At 34.9% G+C, this 26,788-nt stretch overlaps 1 protein-coding gene across 3 annotated transcripts in view; it reads right to left on the bottom strand.

Moving 5' to 3' along the window:
- Positions 1-26,788, bottom strand: part of LOC122798472 (flap endonuclease 1-like) — a 444,201-nt gene that overhangs the window by 305,368 nt on the left and 112,045 nt on the right. For all 3 annotated transcript variants that reach the window (XM_044067423.1, XM_044067425.1, XM_044067424.1), the window contains exons 4-5: positions 10,132-10,180; positions 102-190 (exon numbers count right to left, since the gene is read on the bottom strand). In XM_044067423.1, the coding sequence (XP_043923358.1) occupies positions 102-190; positions 10,132-10,180 (138 nt within the window). The remainder of the gene's footprint in view (positions 1-101; positions 191-10,131; positions 10,181-26,788) is intronic.

The following is a 26,788-nucleotide window of genomic DNA, read 5'->3' as shown; positions in this document are numbered from 1 at the left end:
CAACAAAGACTCTTAGCCACCAACATATGACGCTCAAACTACACAGTTACTGAGAGCTGCAAAAAATGTGCAACGTCCTAGTGACATTTAATCTGAATTACCTCAATATATGGCACCCCAAGCAGCTGAAGGATCTTCTGGCAGTTCTCTGTGTAACGGCTGCTCAATCTTTTTTCAGGATTTATATCACCTAAAAAAGGTTATAGCAATTTTTGAAACATTAAGTACTTATAGTAAGCAAAATGTACAAAACTGTTTAAAGCATTGCATACCATGAATTATGCTTATTAAAGTCATTATATTACATTATAGTGCCAACAGAATACGATAATCTCTCAGTCTGATTTGTTCTTATCTTTCAGTTAGCATCCTGGAGCTGTTTCCTATTTATCTATCTGTTCTATGCTATCTTCACAGCCCCTTTTGATTCGCTGTACACCTTCGTCCCAGAAACTCCATGCCACATGTCCACTATGCTCTCCATGGAACAAAACTTCCCCAAGTCCAGATTAAAATTCTATTTGCAACAAATACCTTCCTCTCACCAACTTTCTCTTTAAATTCATCCAATTAGTCTCCTCTTAATAGTCTGTGCATCCACAGAATTCTGCAATCCCTTATCTTCAATGCTCCAGAGTACCGAGTCCCAGTTCTTTCAACCTTTCTCATACTCTAGCCCCAAAATCTCTGCAATTGCTCATCCTCTTCCTTTTGACCGCTTACAATTTTTCTGTGCCCCTGTTCTTGTAACATCTCCAAATCTTAAAACTGAATTTCAGCTGAAACCTGACCAAAGTTTAGTACTGTGGTAAAATAACCTCTCTGTCTCTGGAGATTCCCGGTCTGGATAGTCCGAGGATCCTACTGACTACTGCCAAAGCACAGGAACATGGGAACACAGGCACAACACTGGGCTAGTGATCACAGGGACCATAACATGCCTGGCCATATACAATTTTAAGTCAGCACACTTAAAATTTATTGCCACCCTTTAAGCACTTAATACTACTCACCTTCCAAATCAAGAAGGCCAATACATGATGACCCTGTGATAAATTTGTGTCTGTTCACCAATCACCAAGACTAGCCTTAAAGGCCAAACAAAATATTTCTTTGCTTGATCTAAAGTACTTATTCCATAGGGTGGGAATACGTTAAATCAGGAACCTATGCCTCCAGCAAGCTTTGTTTATTTGTTGGTGTACATTTAGGACACTGTTACCCATGATTGTAGAGCTATTGGTTTTGCAAAGAAACAGGAGTTCACATAGGAATGGGTCATTTCTTTGAAATGCAAGAAACACGTTACCTTGGAACAGCCATTAGGCTACTGAGTATCAGGACAGTTGTGCTAAGATATTGGGATAGTTCAAGTATTTAAGGCCTTTAATTCTCTTAGTTAAAAATCTTTGGGGCCTGTCCAGTTGAGCACTATGCTTGGATTTGTACACACCAAAAGGACAATGCATTCGGTGATGGGTCTGATGAGGGAACAGTGCAATGGTAAGATGACTTCTTTGGATCTTCAAGATATCTCTTAACTGCATGACTCATCTTTTCAGTAAAAATACAAGATGGGAACATATGCTTGACTGCGTTATTACAAATACTCATATTTAATTTATAGTATTAAAGTATTAGGGCTCCCTGACCATAATTCAATAAGTTTTGATCTTAAGTTCGTTGTTAATAAGAAGAAACAATTTCAAAAATATAATATTGGCTTAACTTACTAGAGTAAATTGAGAGCCAATAATAATAAGCATCTTATGACAGATTCTTTGAATTCTGTACATCAGACATTCAAAGACCTAATATTTACTAGTGTCACATCAACATGTCCATCAATTTTGGAAAAGTGGGAAATACCCATTTTTTATTTTTACATTTGTTTACCGGATAATGTCCGACTGGGCATGAAGCCCATTTTCAGCGGAGACCTGGGGAGAAAAGCTCTCAATAAATGATTACAAAGATTAAGATAAGAAAAAACAATATACACTTTGTACAAATGTGTAAAGTTACAAGTAATTGAATTAAAACATTGATGAAAAAATAAACATGGTACAAATATGAAACAATATGAAATATTAAAAATATGAAAATAATCAAGTTCAGATTACATAGTAAAAACAAAAATAGATTTTTTTTGTGTGTGTAGGCTTAACCAGTGATGGCATTAATAGGATACTAATTCAAAGCATAAGAGCAAGGAAAAAAATAAAAGTAGAATATAAGAGAGTGAAGATTGGAGACAGCTTAGCCAGAGAAAGTGCAAGAACATAACCAGTGGTTTGAGTAGTATTCTAGTAGGTACTGTTTGAAGTTATGCTTATTAGGACAGGATAGAATTTGCTGTGGAAGTGAATTCCAAGCTTTAGATACTGAATGGTTATACAGTGAGTTACCATAAAAGTTATGAGATTTACTACTATTGAGTAGTAATTTATCAGCTGACCGAAGTGAGGTCAGATTAGTGTAAAGTTGAACAAGGTCAGATAGGGCTGGACAGTGGTCAGGGTTATGGATAACTGAGTGTGAAACAATTAAATGATTAAGTGTAAGTGAGGCAGTTCAATCCAGCCAAGTTGTTGAAGTGCAGTACAGTGATGTGACCTATGTGGGAGGCTTACAGCAAATTTATCAATTTTATTATAGCAAGATTCAAGGTTGTTTAACTCTGATTTACGAAGGTTAGTGAATATTTGAGAACAGTACAGTAATACAGATAGGAAATGAGTCCTAGCTGTGGTGAGTCTGGCATAACTGGTGAGACATATTGCCAAGGTGGTTAGAAAATCCTTCTATGTGGCCCACCTAATCACAAAAGGGTTTTCATCTAGAACAAAAGAGGTTATTGTGTCCCTCTACTCATCACTCATCAGACCCATCATAGAGTACAACGCCCCATTTAGTATGTACCTTACAAGCACCTACAACAGCTGGAAAGACCATAGAAGTTCCTCACCAAGACGATTACTAGCCTCAAACAGATGCCCTACGCAGCCCAACTGAAGAAACTCCAGCTGTACTCAGTTGCATACCGCTTACTCAGAGGTGATCTCTGCCTGACATACAAGGCCATGTCCAACCCAGAATTGATGGTCATGCTCCACCTAATAAAACAAACCCCCAAGAGCCACACGCTCTAGGGATCTAAACCTCACCACAATGATAAATAGGACGTGCTGGAGGGATAGATTCCTGTCCCAGAGACTCCCCATGCTTTGGAACAGGATTCTAATCTACATTAGGCAGAGCCCCTCACTAACACTCTTCAAGAGTAACCTTGAAGAGTGGATGGGAAACAGAAAATGTACCCCAGGGATCACTGCAGTGGCTCTGCTGGACAGAGGCACAGGAAACTAATGGCTCTGCTGGACAGAGGCACAGGGAACTAATCTAAGGGGGTGGCGAAAGCCAACACATTCTGGCTAGGCTTCTAGATGCCCTTGGGCAGATAGCCTAGTACTTACCTATGAACCTATGGTTTAGCTAATATGGACTTTTTTGATTGTTAAGGATATGTGACTATCAAACTGTAGGCCATTGTCTACAGTAACACCAAGAAGTTTTGTTTGTTTTACGGGTTCAATAACTGTGCCATTGGAGGAACAGACAGAAAGTGGAGTTTTATTTGTTGAGGAAGAATTGGAAAAGACCATAAGCTTGGTTTTGTTAGGGCTTAAAATGAGTTGATGGATTGTAAGGTATTTTTCAATACTCTGCAGGGTGCACTAGGTTTTATTTTAGAGCTCATTCAGAGATGGGGCAGAGCAGATGAGGGAAGAATCATCTGCAAATGATAGAGGCAGAATTAGCTGCAGAGCACATATCATTGGTAAAAATGATGAAAAGAAGCGGGCCAAAAATAAAACCTTGTGGGACAACAGTAATGGGCAGTAAGGGAGAGAGATTATTATCCCAAAAGGTACCTGGTTTACAGTTAGAGAGATAACTATGAAACCAGCCTAATGTTTCAGTGCTAAAATTGAATGTAGCAAGTTTGTTGAGAAGTAATGATGAGAGATGGTGTCAAAAGTCTTTGACATATCAAGGAAGGTGGCAGAGATGTATTGTTTTTTGTTTTTGAGGAGATTAATGGTGTTAGTGAAACTTAATAGAGCAGTATTAATACTGTGTTTGGGGCAAAAGACATGCTGGGAATCTGATAAGAGGTTGTTGTTTAGCAGGTATTCTGATGTTTGTTGATGTAAACATTTTTCTAAGATAGGTTCATAGGTTGGTACTAGGCTATCGGCCCTAGGGCCTATACAAGCCTAGCCATAACAATTCCCAGGATATTTCTTCCCACAATATTTACTTCTCTGGACCCCTGTCTAGCAGATTTTTGACTAGTGGGGAAAGGATGGCTATCAGTATGTAGTTGGATAAAGTTGTGGATGTCCCTCCTTTGTAAAGGGGTATGACATGAGATATTTTACAGAGGAGGGGGACATACTGTTCAGAAACTGAGCAGTTAATAAGTATAGATACAGGATAAGAGATGGATGAAGCAGACAGTTTTAGAAATTCACCTGGTAACTAATCTGCGGAGGTTTTATTTTACTTAGAAGGTTTTGTACATAACTAGTTTGGATTGGCTTAAGAGAGAAAGGAGGAGTGTTAGGACAAGAAGGATGGGGTATGGAGAGTGGTGAATTTTCTGTGTTGTTAAGTAATGTGGTTATTGAGGTAATAAAGGTGTTGAATTGTGTAGCTATACAGTCTATATAGTAGTTTGTTGTAGGGGATGGAGTTGTGGGTTTCCCTGGGTTGAGAAGGTGGTTTAATGTTAGCCAGAATCATTGGGGGTTATTTTGGTATCCCAGTTGGGAAGTGGAAGTATGTTTTTTTGTCTTGCCTAATTTGTTTTTTGACTTGATTTCGGGGCTGCGAAATAAAGAACTAAGAAGAGCTCTTAGAAAGAAAAAAGGCAATTCAGATTATATAAAAATATCCCAAAACTAGGAACAAGAGAATTTATAATAGAATCTAAAGTATAAAATCTAGGTTATTAAAAATAAATATAGTTAATGACATCCAAAATAAAAAAAAATCTTTCTACAAATATATAAACTCCTTAAATAATAATGCAATAACTGACATCTTTAAACTAAATAATACAGATGGATGTAATCCTTGGATTAGATCTAATGAATTTAATAGATTTTTAATAAATTAGGTAACATTAAGGAAATAATTGCTCCTGTTTTACATAAAACTTTCAAACATTTTTATAATATGGATTTGTACCCGGTTTTTGGAAAAGTTTACACATTACCTCAACTTACAAAGAAAAGCAAAAAAGATTCTATAGAAAATTATAGGACAATAAGTTTGACATCAGTTTTGCGTAAACGTTTCAAAAGATGTTTAATTGAATTAATGAGTAAAAGTGGTACAAATCTTTCTTTTATTAATATAAAACAGCATAGCTTTCTTAAAGGAAGATCGGCAATGTTTTTATGATAAAATGATTGAAGTCTCAAAGCAAGAAATGTCTCCTGGTGTGATATTTTTGGATCTATTGAATGCTTTTGATAGTTTATCTTTTAATGTGATTAATGCAAGTTTACTTACATTAAATGTGAACTTCTACATAGTAAGATGGATTATGGTATGTATAAAAAACACAGTCGAACGTGCTACATTTAAAAGTACTCCATTTATGATTTTACCTATATGTTCAGGAGTTCCACATGGATTGTTTTTTGGGACCTGTACTTTTCAAAATTTTTTTTAACAATTCCTAAAAATAATTACTTTTGAATCCACAAATATGTCAATGACTGTGGAATTAAATTCATGTTGAAAAATGAAAAAGATTACAAGGCAGTGACTGCTTATACAGTATGCATACGCTGTTGAGTTGGGCTACATCTTATAAGACTTACAATTAGTACTGAAAAATGTAACATCATGTACTTTACTAACAGAATAGTTAAAATGCCGTCTATATGTCTTCAATCTCACTGCTAGAAGTAGACCAGTATAAGGGTTTGGGCATTACAATCTCTTCAAAGTTATCATTTGAAAGCATACAAAACTGTTTGCAGTAGAGCTCTGAAAAAATGGGTCAAATTTTAAGAACAATAACACAAGAAATTAAAAATGTCTTGTAAAAGTTTATTAATCTTATAAAGGACCTATGTTAGAGTATAACATATTCCATACATATTCTCATAAAAGTTTATTAATCTTATAAAGGACCTATGTTAGAGTATAACATATTCCATACATATTCTCAAGATCAAGTACATACTCTTGAAGGATTGCAAATACATTCAAAAAAGAATAGATACAGTTAAAGATTCAGACTATGTGAGAAAATGTATATATTTAAAACTCCAATATTCTAGCTATATATTCATGGAAATAATATATTATAGATATATTCATGAAAAGATTATACTTGCCTATAACATTTTTCATGATCCAGTTCTGCTTGCAATGTTTAATATGGACAGTTTTAGAAGTGATAAGACTTTAAGACATAAAAATATGAATTTCCAGACTCAGTTATGTAAGTCTAAAATAACATGCATATTTATTACTAACAAAATGGTTATTTTATAGATTAACATCCCAATTAATGTTTGTCAAATAGTTTGGCCACTTTTAAGAAATCACTTGATTTTTGGATGAATGATAAAAGTATATGTACCGTATATTAAGGAATCAGTGTTCCTAGTTGGCTAATAGGCCAATGAATTCTACTAAACTACTTATGAGCTTATGAGTTTATTAGCATGCAGTAGTACTGGTCACACTACTGTTGTGTACACCTTATTTTTCAGCTTCTTTGGCATTTATCTGTCATACACTACCCCTGACACTCTGTGCCAGGTGGCTGCTGCTATGATTCTAGATTTGACCGCCTCATTCAGACTTCCCTTTTCCTCAACCACCTCTCACAAATGCTTGAATCTGTTAACCTGTTCCACTATTTTTCACTTCTAACTCAATTCTCAGCTTCTGATTTCCCCATTTGCTGCCATTACAACTGTCTTATCTGTACTCAGTTTCATTCCATGTACCTTTAGTTTTGCATTCCCTTATCCTTTGATGAAGATCTTGCTCAGAGTTAGTCTACAGTGCCACATCATCTCCATACAGCAACTTTATTGATCTGTCTCCCATGACCTGTATGAACAACAGTGGGCTCAGAACCCTGATGCACATCCACTCATACTGGGAACCCATCTGTAAGACCAAACACTGTTTGTGCTTGAGTCACTGAGTCCTTGTATACAGCCTGCACTAATTACATCAATGTTTCTTGGACTTCAAACCACTGCAAGGACTATCCAAATCAGCTTTCTTGGCATCTTGTCATATGGTTTCTCCAAGTCTAGGAATATGCAACTGAACCCCTTCCTCATATCTAGCTTCTTCTCAACTATCTGTCTCACTGCATACATCAGGTCAGTTGTGCTGCATTCTGATCTGAATCCAAACTGCTCATCTGCTGTCTTACTTTTTGCTACTTTGAGTATTCATTTATCAGTCATCCTCTCCAGAACTTGTTATGCAGAATAACTGGAGTTTGATGCCTCTGTACTGCTCACAGTTTTAGATGTTCCCTTTGTTGTTGCACACTGGTATTAGTATGCTTATTCTCCAGTCATCTGGGATGCATCTTTCTCTCTACATACTGCTGAAGTCATTTCTCCCCTATCTCACCCAACATCTTTATATCTGCTGTGACCTCATCTGAGCCTTCTGTTTTTCCTGACTTCATTTTCTTTAGTGTTGTTCTTACTTCTTCTAGGATGGGCACCTCCTCTACCTTCATTGAAGGCTGTGTCTGGGGCAGTATAGCCTCTGTGGGGTTTTCTTCAGTCAGAAGCTACTGGATGAGCACCTTTTGTCTGTCTTTGATAACTTGTGAACTGGTGAACTGGTTGTTGCTGCCATCCCCTATGAAGGGTGTCTGACTATCTTCTTTACATTTCTGTCTTTGCCTTGCAACCTTATACAGTCTCTTTGTCCATCTACCGAGTCACTTTTCAGAACCTGGTAGAGCGCCTCTGATGCCTTGTTCTTTGCTATTGCAACTCCTTTCTTAGCCTCTTTGTTGGCTGACCAGTATTCCTTCCTAGCCTGGTCCATCTTTTCTATGTCTCACTTTCTCATGCACTCTTTTCTTTTCATGACTTCCTGGACTTCTGCATTCCACCACCAGTTTTCCTTATGTACCTTATTTCCATACCCACTCATCTGCAAATCTGTTGTGTAGTCCTCACACATGCTGTTTTGAGGTACTGCATTCTTCTTCTACTCTACCTATTTCCTCTTCTTTCTGATATGCTACAGCCCTTAGCAATTCCTTAAACTCTTGCGCTTTTTCTTTAGTCAGCTTCCAGGTCATCAGCCTGGTCTCTGTTGACCTTAGAGCTCTGGACCACTGCTTGCAGCTGATTGTGGCAATCAGTGGTTTATGCTGTAGGTCAATTGTTTCAATGGAGATGGCTTTGCAATTGCTGATGCTATTCCAGTGCCCTTTCCTTATTAGGAGGAAATCTACTTGAGTTGCATGTTGGATAGGATATGATCTTTTGGCTGTTTCTCTTACTGAATCATGTGTTGGCCACCAACAAGCCATTTGTCAGACAGAAGTCTAGAATGGCCTATCCTTCTTTATTCCTGTTGCCCCAACATGTAAACCCAAGCAGCCCTCATATCCCATTCTGTCTCTCTCAATATGTGCATTTAAGTCACCAATTATCAACAAGTCATGTTATTCTGCTTTATCAAGTAGATCCTGCAACTGCTGCCTGAATGCACTCATTTCCTCATTATCACAGCCCTGTCGTGGGGCATAGGCTGAGATTAGGAATAACTCCTTATCCTTACACTGTTGCCTGATTGCCATGAGTCTGTTGCTAATTCGGATGACATCCTTCACTGTCTTCTGAAGCCTCTCCCTCACCACAATTCCCACACCATTTGTAGTCTGTCAGTCCTCCTGAGTAATAGACTCTGGATCTCAAGCCAAGTGGCTTTGCTGAACTGCCCTTCCCATGTCATCGTGTCACCTGGATACATAGGATGTCCAGCCTCCTCCTTACCATCCACTTCCAAGTTGTGTGAACCTACATTGAGTGTAGCAATTTTTATATCATGTTTGGCAGCTTGGTTGGTTTTATCTCGAGCTTTCACTCATAGCTATTCCAGGTAACCCAAGCTGGACAACTGATTATTGGCTGGCCAGTAGTTTATTGACCCAGTGTTGCTGGGCTTTTTATGGTGGGCTCACAGGCCAACAGGAACAGATACACCCCTGCCACCATTAGCATAAGTCAGATAAGGCAGAGTCCCACTTGTCACCAAATACCCATGTCCGTTTGGCGACATTAGCCAACATGACCAAATCACACCTGGATCCAATTTTTATGCTGTCAAGTGGCACACCCTGAAGTGGTACCCAGTCTGTGATCCATATTTTCCTATACAGAAAATATTGTGAACCACACAATGTCCAAAGCGGTTAGTCAATATAACTCATCCCCTATAGAGCACCATCTAGAGTCAGTGCTGGTACCCACAACTCTATTCTTGAGATTCAAGAATGTAGCTGGGTGAGTTTTAGGTGCAAACATTCAGCATGTTTTTGGAAGGTGGGAAGAACACACAGAGGCATAAGGAGAATATGCAAATCCACACAGGCATTGGTCAGAGGTCAGGATCAAACTTTGTACCTTGTGAATATGGGAGGCAAAGACCTTAAACATTATGGCAAGTGGTTTCAGGTAACATACATATGTATATATCACAGCATACCATACAGAATTCAGTATATCACAATGTACGGAAATCAGTAAATCACAACAGAAGTCAGTGTATCACAACATACCAAACAGAAGCATTGCAGTTTAGTGCTGAGGAATAAGCCTACGAGTTATTAAATAGCTTAATTCTGTACTTCATGATTTGATTCTCTTAGCCATCGTTTGCCTACTGTATGACTTTCAGCAAGTCAATTAAACAGGCAGTGCTCCCAGGTAGTCCATGAGTTTGTGCCTAGAGGGTTTACTTGGTTAACAAATGATAAAAAAACATCACTGTTATTGCACATTTTGCATCCCCTTTTCTAGTGGATCTTTTTTATGTTCAAAACAGTTTTACCTTTGTCTGTCTTCCTTAAATTACCAGCAGCTTCAGCTCTTCTGTCCAGCTGCAAAAAAATAAATAAATAAATAAATTGATAAGCAAAAAGCTATAAAAATCAAGTGTACTATCTTATAATACAGCATGAGAGGACAAAATTGTCACACATATGCAAAAGTTGCAGTATACAATGTAAAAGTAGAAGAGCAGAAGAAACATTTTATCCTTTACTCAGCCATTTTTTTAATGCTATAAGACTCATAAAATAAATGAGGATACACCTGTTTTAACAAAATGCAAGTTTAACAAAAGTCATATTTACTGTGGCTGCTTCCTTTCCCTAGTTATGGTGCACATAGATGATTGTAATTAGGTTAGGAGGATGTAAAAAACAAAGCCCTCCACATGTCACATGACAGCACAAACATGGAAGTACAGTACGGCTTGTGATATACCAGGTCCTATTTTCTAAAACACACAGAAAAAAATAAATAAAAATAAAAAAAACAGATTTCTGTGCTTGTTCATTTTATTTATTTATTTATTTATTTATTTATTTTCAAAAACACAGACACAACAACATGCATTTAGGTATATGATGGGGCCACAGCAGACTGACAAATCCTGCATCACTGAAGCAGCATTCATTGAAACAAGTTAACTGAAGTTAGTCAAAGTTAGGGAATTAGCAACCAGCAATGTTATTTTTGCAGTGGGCAAGCCTCCAGCACCCTAGAACCCCCTTATATATATATATATATATATATATATATATATATATATAATATATATATATATATATATATAACAACCAGAGGTTATGCATTCTCAGGGAAGAGGGACTATCAACCATACCACCTTCATAAAGACAATGCGTCCTCAAATTTGTAATATAGAGCTTAGGTGTGCATATGTCTTGTTTTCTTCCCACAAAATAATGCTTCTCAATACTGATTTGTTAAATTTGACATATTCGACGAATGGCTGCTCAGTCATTTCATTTCTCTGAATGCTGGTTTGGTGAAACAACATATAGCAACTGGCCATGAACCTCATTTTATCAGGTCATGTCTGCAACACAGATTCACTGACCTACAATATGGAGTATGACGCATCAAGCATGTTATCCTATATGCCATATACAGTATGGTATCCTATATGGCATATACAGTATGGTATGATGTACCTACAGTCTGTCATTTGTCAGGGCATTCTCCATTAAGGAGCTTTAGTGGTACAGTGCTGCACTTTTTATCCATTTTCACCACCATAATGCAACCATCGACTTGATGTGTGTACGCACGTGTCTGGACAGCAAAGTCTCTCCTGAGGAGTACACGGGGGCTTATTTTATTAATGTTAAGAATTTCTGCTAATACCAGTTTTATCAAAAATAACCTGAAAATGTGCATAAGTCTCCACATTTAAACACACTTACACATACTGCAGTTTCGTTTTTCATTTTCAATACAGGCAAATATCTTTTTTCAGGAAATTATCACTCCAGAAATAGATTCTGCTTCTACTGTATATAAAATTTATATTTAGTTAAATAGGATTTTGTCATTTTAAGCTAACACAGTAGTATAACTGAAAACATAATTGAAAATGAAACAACCCAAATTATTTCTCTCTTCTTTTACTTCCTTGTAACAACTAGGTAAAAAAAAAAAAAAAACAGAATGGGTAAAAAGTTACATATTCCAAGCAGTTGTGTTTGGAAAATTCCATCCACAGCTGTTGATGATGTTTTTCTTGTCAGCTAGAATTTCAACACTGTCCACTTTGTCTTTAACAAAAACAAGTCCTAAAGAATGAATGTATGCATACAGTCCTTTTACTTTCATAAGAAAGAAAGTTTATTTTAATTGTCAGAATCAAGGATAAAGTCTGAGGTTGGAAAGGGAAAATGTTCTTTTTATTTTCATAGGATACCGATCTGAAGTGACTCGCATGAAGTTGACACTGAATTATGAATGAAAGGCTGTTTACAGTAAAGAAAGCAGTTTGGAACTTTAATAATATCATCATCATCATTACCATTACCATTATTATTATTATTATTATCATTATTATTATTATTATTATTATTATTAACTTTCATCCATCACATCTCATTATTTGGGGCACTTGACAGATATAATATCCCACCCTGGCAAAATAACCTCAAAAAGCAAAAAGCTGCTTTGTGCTGATCCTATCCAGGCTTTTTTAAATAATTAATTGATGTGTAAAGGTTTTGAATTACACAACATTTCATTGGTGGAATTTCAACTGATGTTAGTATTTAAACTGCCTTTTTTATGCCTTCTTTGTTACTCTGATGAAGTCTCTCTTTATTGAGACGAAAGCGCTCAATAACTGCATTAATTCAAGACTTTTGTGGATTTATAGCAGCTGCGGTGGTGATTACCTGGACTACATTTCTTTTATGTGTAGTTTTTGCTGGTCTTTGACTTTTATTGCTGTTTTTGGTTATGTGTGATGGAAGCCACGAGTGTGAAATTATGATTTCTTAAATGTATTACTTATTTTAGCTATTTTCATTGCTTATAAGCACAAGCCTGCACAAGCATATATACACCACTAGCACTTATTTGAGGAAAGTAGCACTTGCTACAGTTGTTCATAAAGTTAAAATTATTTATTGAATATAAGGCAGTCCTTATTGTGTACACCCTGACTGGTCATTCATAATGTTGCAAATAGACTATAGGGAAAATTAGAAATGAGGGAAAGAGATGATAAGTAACACAGAGAAGGGAGACATGAAGAGGGTTGTGCTAGATGGGGTGGGAAGGGAGGGGAATTATGTATTTGTAAGGGGATAGGACCTCCCCATTTTTCAATTTTTTTTTATTTTTTTATAAGAGGGACATTCGGGATGGAGTAAAGGATGAGGGTGTAGCACACAGGCTTAGGGAGCAGTTAAGGAATTAACACAGCATGAAAGAGAGACAGGAACACTATGGCAGGCTCAGATAGATGGGGACACAAGACATAGAGAGGCCAGGTAGACACAGAAGGAGGTGGGAAAGGAGGTGTGCAGTACAGGTCACTCTCCCCAGAGAACCTGAAATATTTCCACTCTGTAACGGACCTTCAGAGGAGGGCTCTGAAGGTGTATGGAAGGAGGTATCCAATGGTTTGGTGGTCAAAGCTGACCAGGTCAGTAAGTCTTCTACCCAGTGAAGGAGGATTTCTATCAGCTGAAAGTACCTTTCCACCGTTCACTCAACTGCTGCCTCTATCAGGTCCCAAAGCTCACAGTGTTGGTGGTTTTCCAGGCTGCCATGCACTGGTGGCCAACAGAGGAAGAGTGACCCCAACCCTATCACAAAAGGTGGTGTTGAGCATTCCCTCACCCTGGGTTCATGTGGCTGGGCTTCCCTTGGGGTCTCTGGAAATGTAGGAAAAGGAACATGAAAAGGGAGAGAAAAAAAAAAAAACAGAGGAGAGAGAGAAAATATGGAGACAAGAACAAGTTATAAGTTGTTTTCCAGTTATACCATTTTATTGACAGAAATGAATGAATTACTTTTTTCTACAGATCTCACATCATCGATGCCTAACCTGACTAAGCAGTACAATACTACGTTGAACTATTACAAATTGGTATCACAGTTGACTATTGAGTTTATTCCCTTACAGGCTTTCATTTTCTTTGCTGACTAAATGGTGTTTACATATAAGAAGGTACTACAAATTGTACTCAACATTCCCAGACTGTTACTTTAACAGGCACAACAATGTCTCATGAAGGATGGTGCTACTCTTAATGGCATCCTTACCATTTAATCAATTTCAGGAAAGAAGGGCATATTTCTGAAAGGACTGCTAATTGTAACAATACGTTAAAACTGAGAAGCCTAATCTGCAGTACGCACTGCAATGTTTACCTTTGTTTATGTGAATAATATATTTCCATTAATTGTATGCTATGGTATGCAATTATTAACAAACAGTGGAATTAAGTAACCAGTGCAGCATGCAATAACAGAATTATATTAAGCAGGTCGTACGCCTGCTGCTTAGGCCCCCTCTCCCACTCCAAGTTGTCTGTAGTGGCTAGATGTTCGCCACTTTTAAAGGTAATCAGCATTTCCAGAAATCATTAATAAACATGAACATATTGAGCACAGATGCTATTTAATAATGAATTTTCCATTAAAAGCTTATTTCTGGGTGGCAGCGGTGGTGCAGCAGTTAGCATTGCCGCCTCACAGCAAGAGGTTCTCTGGTTCAATCCTTGGCTGGGATGCCTTCTGTGTGGAGTCTGCATGTCCTCCCTGTGGTCCCGTGGGTCTCCTCCAGGTGCTCTAGTTTATTCCCACATCCCAAAGACATGCTCTAGGTGGATTGGACACTCTAAATTGGTCCTAGGCATGAGTGTGGTGTGTACATGTGTATGTGTGTGCCTTCTGTGGAAGGTTGGGCGTCGGAATGGCAACTCAACACCGTAACACTCCACTGCCAATAATGAGCAGACAGGTAATCCGCTGTGGTGACCCCCAACTGGGAAAAGGCCGAAAGAAGAAGAAGATTAAAAGCTTATTTCTGGCTATGACCAAGCAGTAAAATGGAATTCAAACTTCATTAAATACATTTTGATGATATTCTGCTGTATAACATGTCAAGAAAGAGAACTTCCTATAGAATTCTGGCCTTCACTGACCTCTAAAACTCACCAAATGCTCGCCCCCCCTCTCTGCCTCTGTAGGTAGTCATAACTGTGCCTGCACTGTTGGCTAGAGCAGGGCATATCTGTCAAGGAAGAATGGTGCTCCCCAAACTCCTGCCAGATTTCAATCTTTTTCCATTGAGAGCAATCAGTTGCCAGCTCCACCTCCTGCAGCTATGACTTTCTGCAGCAGATAGAGGAGGATCTCAGTTTTTTCATCTATCCAACTTGAGGCTTAATAATGGGCTTTAACAGATACCACTGTCAGAAGCACCAGTACAAGAGTAAAACGTTTACGTGTGAAGCAGGGAGTAAGAGGATGTGAAATCACACCCTTTGAGCTGTGACATCACTATGCCCAATCCATACAACTGTACATGGGTACAACTTATGGAAGTGATAGCAGTGTGAAGGTTGGTATAATAACACGAATAAAGGACTGACGTCGACTTTTACCCTTTCTTTTCTGTAGCACTGTTTCTTTTTTAAGTAAATGGACACATTCCTGTTATAATACCTGTACAGTTTGTTGCCTTCACTTTTTTATGTTTGAGGAGGGTTATTTGTATGTACACACATATATACAAATATACATAAATATATGTTTTAACAATTTTTTAAAGTGTGCCTACAGATACTACTCTATCTAGAAAGAGTTTGCACTTACCAACAAGGTGAATATGGGGTATCCTACCATACAGGAAGAGGTGGCTCAGTAGGCTTATGTGTCAGATGGTCGAATCATGGGCACTATCAGGATGCTGGTCTCACACACTGGTGATTTACCCTCCAAGTATCACATACTACCCGGCAGTTGATGGAATGGTAAGCCATCCTCTTCTGGTTCATTTCAGTTTTTGCTCCGATCCAGCTTTTCCATACAACAAAACACCAGCACTATTAATAACACCTTATCTTCACAACCGATCTTCAGTTTTACATTTTTTTTAACTGGAAACTTATCAAATGCATAACATTTTTGCTATTTTCTATAGCTATCTATATACATATTCTGCTTATTTTGTGCCACAGAATCAAATACATTGTGCTGCTCTGTGACTGGCTTTATTTTGTTTGTTAGCAGAAACATGACAGTACTATTAACATCTTGATATTGCTCAAGACATTTTTCTACTTCCACTTTGCTGCTACCTGGATGCTGCTGTAACTGTTTGCTGTTTGACCATTATATCATCATGGTGGTTTGTGGTCTAACTTTGGCAACTAGGCTACAGTATTCCAAACTACTTCCCTGCCTGTTTTTTCACCATTCAGCTATTGCTGGAATATGTCTTCTGTTCAGCCTCTAAAGGTTCACTATAAATGGAACTGCACTTTTGGGAAGCAAAAGACTTTTGTTCCATCGCAATCATTTCAGCAGTTTTATTGTTACAAAATCTGTCACCTGAAATGCATAAATCAGAGTCTACTTGGGCTAGCATTTTGTGTTAGCATAGTTATTGCTTGTCAGCTGTGTCAATTAAAAGGCCTTCTGCCTATCAATACCTTTTAGAAAGGTATCAGTGTTATTTAAATAGAAACAACTTAGTCTGTTTGACATAATTTTGTTCTTCATTTTCATGGCCTTTCAGCCTTTTTTTAAACAAGTCAGTGTTATTTAAATATAAGCACCTTAGACTCACTTAATTCTGTACTTCAGTTTAATTTTTTCCCTTTTTAACAACAAAGACAGTTTGCAGAATATAATGGACATTTTTACTTTGGCATATTTTTTATGGAAACAGTAGTACTGTTATTTTTATCTTTGCAGTCACCTGCTTTCCTTGGAATAATTTATTACTTGCAATTTTATATGTGAGAATTGCATTTCAGTATTTGTTTGCAATAGTCCGTAGTAATAACATATAATTCTACCTGCATATGAATTATGTATGCTGCCATTTATTTATAATAGACTGTCCTGCAAGATGTTTAGGATTTAAGCACTCACATAATTTTGACCGGACGTGCTCCATAATGACTAACCTACTAGTTCAAATTGAACAGCACAACACTGTACCACTTTTAAACATTTTATTTCTTCTGTTGCTTATCTTCATTAAGCTTGGAAGTTTCAGGAAGAAGAACTGAGACCTAGGCTGCAAATACATTCATACACATGGCATGGAGGTCTGACAAAAGTAAATCAGAAAATACCTGCCTTAATATTTAGAGAAAAAAAAGAAAATAGCTGCCTTGGTCTTTGAAAGCTGACCAGGATATCATGTAACAGAACCTGGCAGATTCTTCTGAGACAGACAGCTTAGCAAGACGTAGATGAGGATGAGGATGAGCAAAAAAAAAAAAAAAAAAAAAAAAAAAAAAAATATATACACACACACACACACACACACACACACACATATATATATATATATATATATATATATACATATATACATATATACATATATAAACCACAAGTGGTCGGCTTGTTACTCACTACTGTCAATAACTGTGTCACTGCTCTGATCAGGCTGATGTATCAGTGCGTTTTATAGTTTTAAAGGGTGAGAATTTGTTTTGGGCTATACTTTAGGTTTTTCTTTTTTTTCTGGCTACTATAATCAAAAATTTGACAACCCCTATACAGTTCTAGTTCTATTACTACAGTTGATGACAGATTCAATATATAGTCTAAACAAATTGTAAAGTATTCTAATCCTGTCTGTGGCTAGCTGTACTGTATGGTTACAGACTGGTATTGCAAGATAAATGCAAAAATCATTTATTCATTCCCCTCAACAAAAGAACACTATGCCTGACTATGTGCTACACATCACAACACTGATTTCATCTGTATTTTGCTAGTTAATTTCAGCCTTCTTTCATAAGGAAAATGCATTAATTATATTAGTTACTACTGTACAAGAATACCAGCTAAAGAAGCACCTTCCCTAAAATTAAACAGCTATAAAACTGTGTCTTTGCAGCTTAAGTCTGTGCTGAAATTACAGCAAAATATGGGATACTGATCAGGTGAGGTTCTATTTTAGATTCATAAATAAAATAAAAAAGTAAGGAAATGTATGTCCCTCGCGTTATACAATTTAAACCAATATATTATGATGTGGTAGCATAATACGCAGAAAATGCACACCAAAATACTGGCAGTTAAACAGCAACCAGATAAAAATGTTAATAGGCTCTAAATAATATAAAGACCACAAGTAAAACCTGCAGCCCCAGCTCTGTGGTACAGAAGGATAAAACCCTGACTGTGACCTACATGACCTGAGACTAAGTAGCAGCTCAAGTTCTTTTGTATGCCGCTATACTATTACAGCTACATACTTACCCTTTCATCTGGATAGACAGCCTATACACCTCTGAAAGAGCAGCCAATTTTTCCCAATCAGGACAGAATGAGAAAAACATGAAAGAAAATGAAAATGTAAATGAAACATACATCTTGCAATTGACATGGAATCTATTACATTTTATTTATTTTTTTATTTATCTATTGTTAACCGGGTTAGTCCCACCAGGGTAGTACCCTCTTTTCAGGGAGTCCCAAGGTGGTATTTATACTACATGGGAAAATTTGGCCAAGGCATTAGGGAACTTCCCCTACTGTTGGTAGTTGGGGGGAAGGCTTTGTGTGTTACACATCCATATTTCCTGTTTCCTGTCCAGGCATGGAGGCAACCTGAAAAATGGAGAAAACATGGTTGATTCAGCTTTTGCTGAAAATGTAGATGAATGGCAGAATCACTAACAGTCGTTTTTTCTGATAATGTGGGTGCAGAAAAAACAGTGACATTGGAGGAAAAGCAAATTATAGCTGTAACAGACATGGATTCAGAGAAGACTGTTTGAAGGAGAGATAGTTACTTCTGAAAAATGCATAATTACAACCATACAATCAGGGGGGTTGCAGGATGATTATTTCGAAGAAATTGTAAACTAAAGTAAGCCAGAAAATGGAGCAGCAATTTCATAGAGTGACATCAAGAAAATACTAGAAGAAGAAAAAGGAAAAGAAGAAATTGTTCAGAAAAAGTTCCAGAGACAAAAGCGTATGCACAAACTGTTGGAGAAGGAGCAAATAAGAATGAAAAAATAAAAGAAACAAGAAATAAGTATACAGTACATGTGAGCAGTAAAAAAAGAAGGAAGTTTGGACAGGTATGAGGTCTGGGACTCTATCAAGCCACCTCTGGGTGTCAAAGCAAAATAAGTAACAGCATTTATTTTAATTAATAAAGAGATTTTTTGTGATTTGGTATTTGAGAATGGGCAGGCCATGGAAATTTTTTTGGGTGCATATGAACAAAAGAAAAATATTTATCCATGGTCAGAATATGTGGTGCAAGCTTTTTATAGACAAAAAAAAGAATAATGATCCTGTTTAGATCTGAAGTTGAAGCAAAAGAACTGAAAGAATACAATGTTATCCATGTACCTAGTATTATTAATGTTCATGGTAATAGGGGTTTTGTTAAATACAGGGGTCAACCAAAGTCTTATTATATTTGTGGAAAAATGATCATTTAAATCAATGAATGTGATAAAAAATGTTATTTATGCGGTAAAATAGGGCATAATGCATAAAACTGTGATTTAAAATGCAAAAATGTGACAATACTGGTCATTCATGGCTAGGATGTGCAAGAAAATGAAAATGAAAAGTTATACAGGAGAACGAGAAAGAAGAATGTGTTATACAATAAAATGTACAAAAAGATAATACTGATAAGAGAGTTTACACATGAAGTTAAAGAAAGTAACAAGGAAAAAGAAACAGAGGTTACAAGTGAAGAAGAAGCGGATTGGCACACAGTAAGAGATAAAAGGAATTTGATAGGAAAAAGAGTTAAAGAAAGGAAAATAAAATTCAAAAACATAACGCTTAGAGAAAATAAGAAAGGAAAGAGATAAACATTTTATTATACTAACTGTTCTTAAAAGCTGAAAATATTAGCTTTAAATATGAACAGTATGAAAAATCTTAAGAAAAAATGGGTATATTAAATGGTGTGCTACAGTAGATGCACATATTATTGTTTTAGAAGATATCAGATTATTAACAGAGGAAGAAAGAACACAAACTGAAAAACTTTGGCATATGTATATTATGTCAAGAAAGCATTAAAATATTGGCTGTAACTATAGTGGAACTAGGACGAATTACAGTAATAGACTTGAGACAGAAAAATATGTGTATAGAACTATAGCTTTATATACATATGTAACAAGACAGGGAAAGGATGTTTCAAAACATTCTTGAATATGTTTGTGTAAATATGGACATTATGGTGGTGGGTGATTTTAATTGTAATTTAAGAAAAAATAAGAGCAATTGTGATGTAAACATGGTTAAAAAATTATGAGATGTGGAAAGTTAAGTGTATGTGAGAATAACCACTGGACCTACAAAAGGAATGAAATTATGACAGAAATTGATTATTTTTTAATATCTGATAGTTTAAAAGTTATAAAAAAAGGAATAAAGTATGCTGGATTTTCAGATCATGTGGCTATATGGGTTAAAGTAAAGGAAAATGAAGACTATATAAGAATAGGGAAAGGAATAAAGAGAATTAATGAAAAGGAATTAGATTTAGAAGAGAAAAAATAACTTGCGGAATTGTGGAAAATCATATGAATATGAAAGGGTTTTATGAGACTTGGACTCTCTGGTGGCTTAATTTTAAAGAGAAATATAAAAAGGTATTTTTAGAATGTATATGGAAAAAAAGAAGAAAAGAAAAAGAGAGATATAAGATATTAATTCAAGACAAACTTAGAGACACGTATTAGAGAAGAAAAATTCCTTTTATGCAAAAGAAAGAGAAATATATAAAATGAATCAAATTAAAATTAACAACTTGTTATATAAACAAAATATCGTTTACAATGAAAGAAAGGGGTAGCACCATATTTGGGTAATATTCTAAAAGAAGGAAAAATAATAGGAGAATTAAAAAATAAGGAAGGTAAACAAATAACACAGCAAGAAGGAATATATAAAATAATAAAAGAATATGTATTGGAATTACTTGTTAAAAGAGAAGAAAACATAGAACAAAATTTTAAAGGTGAAAATGAAATAATGAAGATAATGACTATTTAGAATGAAAAATAACTATGAAAGAATTGAATGAAACTCTAAAAGATATTAATATGAATTCTGCAACAGGATTGGATGGAATTGAATATGGTATGTATACAGAAATGAAACTGTGGCAAAAATAGTTTTGATAGAAGTTATGAATGAATGGTTAGAAACTGGAATTAAAGAGAAAGAGATATGTACAGGAGTTATAAAATACATTTTTATTTAAAAAAGAAAAAACTGGAAACCTATAACAGTAAATGTCCAAAGTGCCTGTGCTTGACCAGCATGTGGTCAAAAGGCACTTTTCAAATGGGCAGAATGCCGAACCAAATACGTCAACTACACTACAGCGAATGGGTACTGTAGTTCGAGTATCTGAGTTCAGCATTGTGAAAGGAGATTGCAGTACTGTGAGGAACAAGGAATTAAGCCATTTCCTCACTGACGTATGATCTTGGAGTTGGTATATTTAATTTGTGCATAGGGGTGCAGGGGGGGGTGTAGTCTCCCTGCAAAATAGTACAATTAATGTACCGTTAACTGTAGAGTGTAACGGTACATTAAGGTGCATAGTATGGGTGACTGATGTCACCTCCTGCCATGTCAAATACATCGACTACAGATGTTGCTTCAGCATTTCGGGTCAACCATTGTGACCAGTTGATGAAAGCAGTTTCAGAACTTCAACAGTAAGCCACATTGAACAATACGGATTATAAAATTTTTGTGAGAATAATAACAAAAAGGTTACAAAACATGGATAGAATACATGACCAAAATATATTCAGAAAAAAAGGAAAAGGAAGTCAAGAATTATTACGGATAATAAAACAAATAGTTGCCATCATAAATAAAAATGTAGAAGTGAAGGTTATGATAGGGGAAATAAGTAATGCCTACGATAATATTCAATAAAATCATTATGGAGAATTTTGCAGGCATATAATGTAAGCAAAAAAAATATTAGAAGTAATAAAATCTGTTTATGGAATGAAATATGTGAAACTACATGTAAATGGCTGGATTGGGATAGAAATAAAAAACAGAATGTAAAATAAAACAGGGCTGCCCAGCTAGTAGCGTAATTTTCTCATTAGTTATAAATGTATTAGTGAAGGAAATTAATAAAATGTCAAATAGTGGTGGATACAAAATGATGAAGTAAGTACAACTGCAAATAATGTATAATTATGTGGATGGTATTCTATTAATTATTAAAAATAAAGTATGGATGAAAAAAGTAAATGAAAAATTAAGTATAAACTAAAAAAAATTAGTTAAGTATAAATAAAGACAAAAGTAAAGGATATGGTTTTGAAGGTATGATAGGAGGTATTGAGTTCAATAAAAAATATATAGATATGTCAAAGGAATGAATACAGACAACAATGGGATAATATACTCAAAGAAGTAAAAGATATAACTCATTTTTGGAAATTATATAGATATAGGCAAAAAGCACACATACTGAACACCATGGTAATAGGAAAAATGCTTATGTCGCTAACATCTATATGATTCTTATTAAGTATGAAAAGGAACTAATGATGATTGTATTTTATATGGGCCTCTAGACTGAATCCAGTCAAGAGAGGGATTCTATATATGAAAGAAGAGCAAGGAGGCTTAGGTTTAATAAATCCAATAGTACATGCAGCATCTTTAATTTTATATAAGGTATTAAAAGAATTACAAAGGAAAATAAAAACTTGATAGAAATGATACTATATTATAAATACAATGAATTGCGGGAAGGAATGGAAGTTAAAAAAAAGAAGTAAAAGCACTGTGAATGAAGAAATGAAAGAGTACCAAAACAAAATTGTGTTATGGAAAATAAAAGAATATATGTGAGAAAAAATATAAAGGAATGGTACACAAGTATTATGAAAGCATTTTATTGCATTGGCCCATAGAAAGATTTATAAATAGATAAGAAAAAGACATAATGATGACATATAATAACTATAAAAAGATTAAAGAATATAATGATTTTTTTTACAGAGATTGTCCATTAGAAAACTGCCAGTTAAGGCAAATATTCCATACAAAAAAAAAACAAGATAAGATATGTAAAAAATGTGGAGAGCTTCAGACTACTGAGTATGTGTTTTTGAAATGTGAAAGAGTTAATAATTTTTGGAAAAACATGTAAACATAATAGGGTGAAAACTTTGTTAACATTTGAGCAAATAAATACAGACATAATATAATTTGGTTATTATGGTGCACAAAAACAGGAAGAAGTGAAGACAATGGACAGCATAATATTTTATGTTTCATGAACTATATGGAACAAGAGACTAAATGAAATTAAATACAACGTAAAATGGACTTTGACAAAGATTTTGGATAAAATAATGTTTTGTGTGTGGATAAAAGAGTGGGGGGTGCTTAAATTGAAGTTTACAATGCATGGAGATTTGTAAATAGATGTAAATAACAAATATGTAAATAATACTTAATGTATACATCAATAAAAAAAAAACTACTTGTTAGCAGAATGCTTGTTCTGATCCTAGCACTGTGGTGTCTGACATAATAGCGCCCAAGGAGATGCAAGACAGAGGATAGCACAGAGGTAAACTCCAGTGCAGTGTTTGAGGCTGTACAGGACTCTAAAAAAACGGGGTGAAATTAAGCAAAAAAATGCAAACAGAGGAATCGGAAGACATTTTTAAAAGAAGACTGCCAGAAAAAGAAATCATGTATAGTGACTGTTAAGCAAACTGCAGGGAAAGTGAGGAGATGAACAGAGGAAAGGAAATGTCAACAGTCAAAGATAATGTGTGGTAAGAACCCAGAACAAATAAGAATAAGAAATGGACAGATATGACATTTGGGATAATTTAATGGTCCCATTGGGAATAAAGGCTAATGAGGTGAGAACTTTTATTCTTATTCATAAAGAGACATTTTGTGATATTATTTTTGAAACTGGTTCTGTTCTGGAAAGTTTTTTGAGAGAGTATGAAAAGAAAAACTGCAGTCCATGGAAGCTGTATTTAAAGCATTTCATGGAGAAATAAAAAAGAATATATATGCTCAGTTTCCAACTGAAGTTGAAAAATAGATTTTAAAGAGACATTTAAGCAAACTTTGTAAAGAAGTTATGGACATTAGCAAAGTATATGATAACAGAGGATTATTGATTGGTGGATGGGACTGTCATATTGTACTGACAAAATGGAGAAAGAAAAAAGCTCATATCCCCAGTATGATAATTGTAGAAGGTAACACGGATATTGTAAAATACTAGGGACAACCTAAAATATGTTTTTTTTCTGTAGAAAAGATTAACAGTAATTGTGATAAGAGGAAATGTTATATTTGTGGAGAAACAGGTCATGATGCAAAATAGTGTAAACTGGACTGAAATGGTATAAATGTAACAAAATCTGACATTTATGGAAGGATTGCAATCTAAAGAAAAAGGATGAAGAAGCAGAAGAAAACAAAAGTGAGGACAGTAGACTGAGCAAAGAAACAGTCCCAATAACAGATAAAGAGGAAGAAGGGAAGCAAGATCATGGTAAAATTAAAGATAAGGATAAAGAGAAAAATGAAACAGAAGATATTATAGAAGAAGGTTCTGAAATAAGTGATGAGGAAGATATACACTGGAAAATAGTGAAAGATAAAAGAAATTCCATTGGCAAAACAGTGAGACACAGAAAAAGAAAGTTAATAGGGATAAGTGTAAAAGCGAAAAAGAAAGGAAATGGATAATACAAATGAGTATATCATTTTTGATAAGCTACAATACAGACACAATGACTGACAACTTTAGAGTTCTTTCTGTAAATGTAAATACTATTTAAATATAAGTAGAAGAAAAGGGCATCCTAAATTGGTGTGGTAAGTGTGATGTTGACATAATAATATTGGAAGATTTAAGATTTTTGACACACGAAGAGAGATTACAAACAAACTTATGGGAGGAGGTATAGTACATAACATAGGAAAAGAACAACGTTCTGGCATAGTTCTTTGCAGGAAGTAGTAAAAATATTGAACATAACACTGGTAATGATGGGAAGATTAACTACTGTCAATCTCAGATAACAAAAATCAGGTATATAGAATTATAGCACTGTATGCCTATGTTACAAGTAAAGAAAGAGAACATTTATTTCATAACATTTTGACTCGTATTAATTAATGTGAATATAATATTAATGGGAGAGTTTAATTGTGATTTGAAAGGAAAAAAGAAGAGAGGAAATTATGTTAAGAAAATTTTTGAATTTATAAAATGTAGCAGTTTAAAGATTTGGAATATTAATTTGTGGACACAGTTGATGTGTATTTAAGACTGAAATAGATTTTTTATTGTATCACAGGGTTTAAATATAGTTGAGGGAGAGATGTTTGTAACAGGATTTTCAGATCATTCAACCATATGGATAGAGATACCAGAAAATACAAAGTATATCAGATTGGGAAAAGGAATACAAATAATAAATGAGAAATTGTGGGATGAAATGGAAAGAAAATAAGTATGCAATCATGGACAGATCCCATTTCTACTAGAGTGTGTTATAAAAACTGAACTGGTCCAAGTAGTAGGTAGTTTGTAAAGAAAAGTATAATTTTTTTTTTTTAGAATGGCTGTCAGATGTACGAAAAGCAATAAATAAATAAAACAATACATATAGATGCCTTAAAGGATTTGGAAAGGAATGATACAGAATATGTGAAAGAATGGAGAATTTACGCAAAGAAATCGAAAGAAAATTAAAAAAATGTATTATTAGATCCCATTTCTACTAGAGTGTGTTATAAAAACTGAACTGGTCCAAGTAGTAGGTAGTTTGTAAAGAAAAGTATAATTTTTTTTTTTTAGAATGGCTGTCAGATGTACGAAAAGCAATAAATAAATAAAACAATACATATAGATGCCTTAAAGGATTTGGAAAGGAATGATACAGAATATGTGAAAGAATGGAGAATTTATGCAAAGAAATCGAAAGAAAAGTAAAAAAAAATTATTATTTAAGCAAATATACTGTTTACAAGGTAAAACAGAAAAGGTAACAGCTTATTTGAGTAGCATAGTTAAAGAGAATACTAGTATAATGAAAGAAATGAAAGATGATAGAGGAGAGATGAGAAGATCTCAGGAACAAATTATGAACATAGTAATATATTTTGTAAAGGAAATGTTTAAAGATAGAAAGAATGTAGAAAATTATAAAATTAACAGAACAAGAAAAAAAAATTAGAAAATGAGATTTCCTTATATGAATTAGACAAGGTACTTGGACAAGTTAATTTACAGTCAGTTTCAGGACTAGATGGAATAGGACACCAATTTTATAAGAATTTTATGGACTAGCAGAGAAAACACTTCTTAAAAGTTATGAATGTGTGGTTAAATGAGGGATTTATATATAAAAAATTATGCAGTGGTATAATTAAATTTGTATGGATAAAGGGAAATAAAAATAACACTGAAAATTGTTGAACTATATTACTAAACAATGTAGATATATTTTTTTATGATACTGATTCAGAAGAGAATGGAAAATAAAATGAAACGTATTATGGAAGATAATATATATGGTTTAAAGGGAAAAGGATGTCTGGAATTATTAACAGTAGGAGAAATTGTGGATTATATTCTAAACAGGACTGATGAAAACATTATCATAACAGGAGATTTAAAGAAAGTATTTGCTATAGTACAACATGAACTTTTGTGGACAATTATGGAAGAGTATACCATTAGAGATATGGAAAGAAAATGAATGTTATTCCACATATAATAAAAATAAAGTAAGAATTTTAGTGAATCAATGGTTAAGCAAAGACATAGCTATAAAGAATGGTATATTGTCAGGGATATCCTATGAGTAGCATATTATTTGCATCAATTATGAATTAGTTACACATGTAAATTTGCATTTGAAAGGTGCTACTTATATGGCTAC

The sequence above is a fragment of the Protopterus annectens genome, chromosome 3.part1, assembly GCF_019279795.1.
Source record: "Protopterus annectens isolate FY-2018-M chromosome 3.part1, PAN1.0, whole genome shotgun sequence".
NCBI lineage: Eukaryota > Metazoa > Chordata > Ceratodontiformes > Protopteridae > Protopterus > Protopterus annectens.
This window is presented reverse-complemented; position numbering and strand designations above follow the sequence as displayed.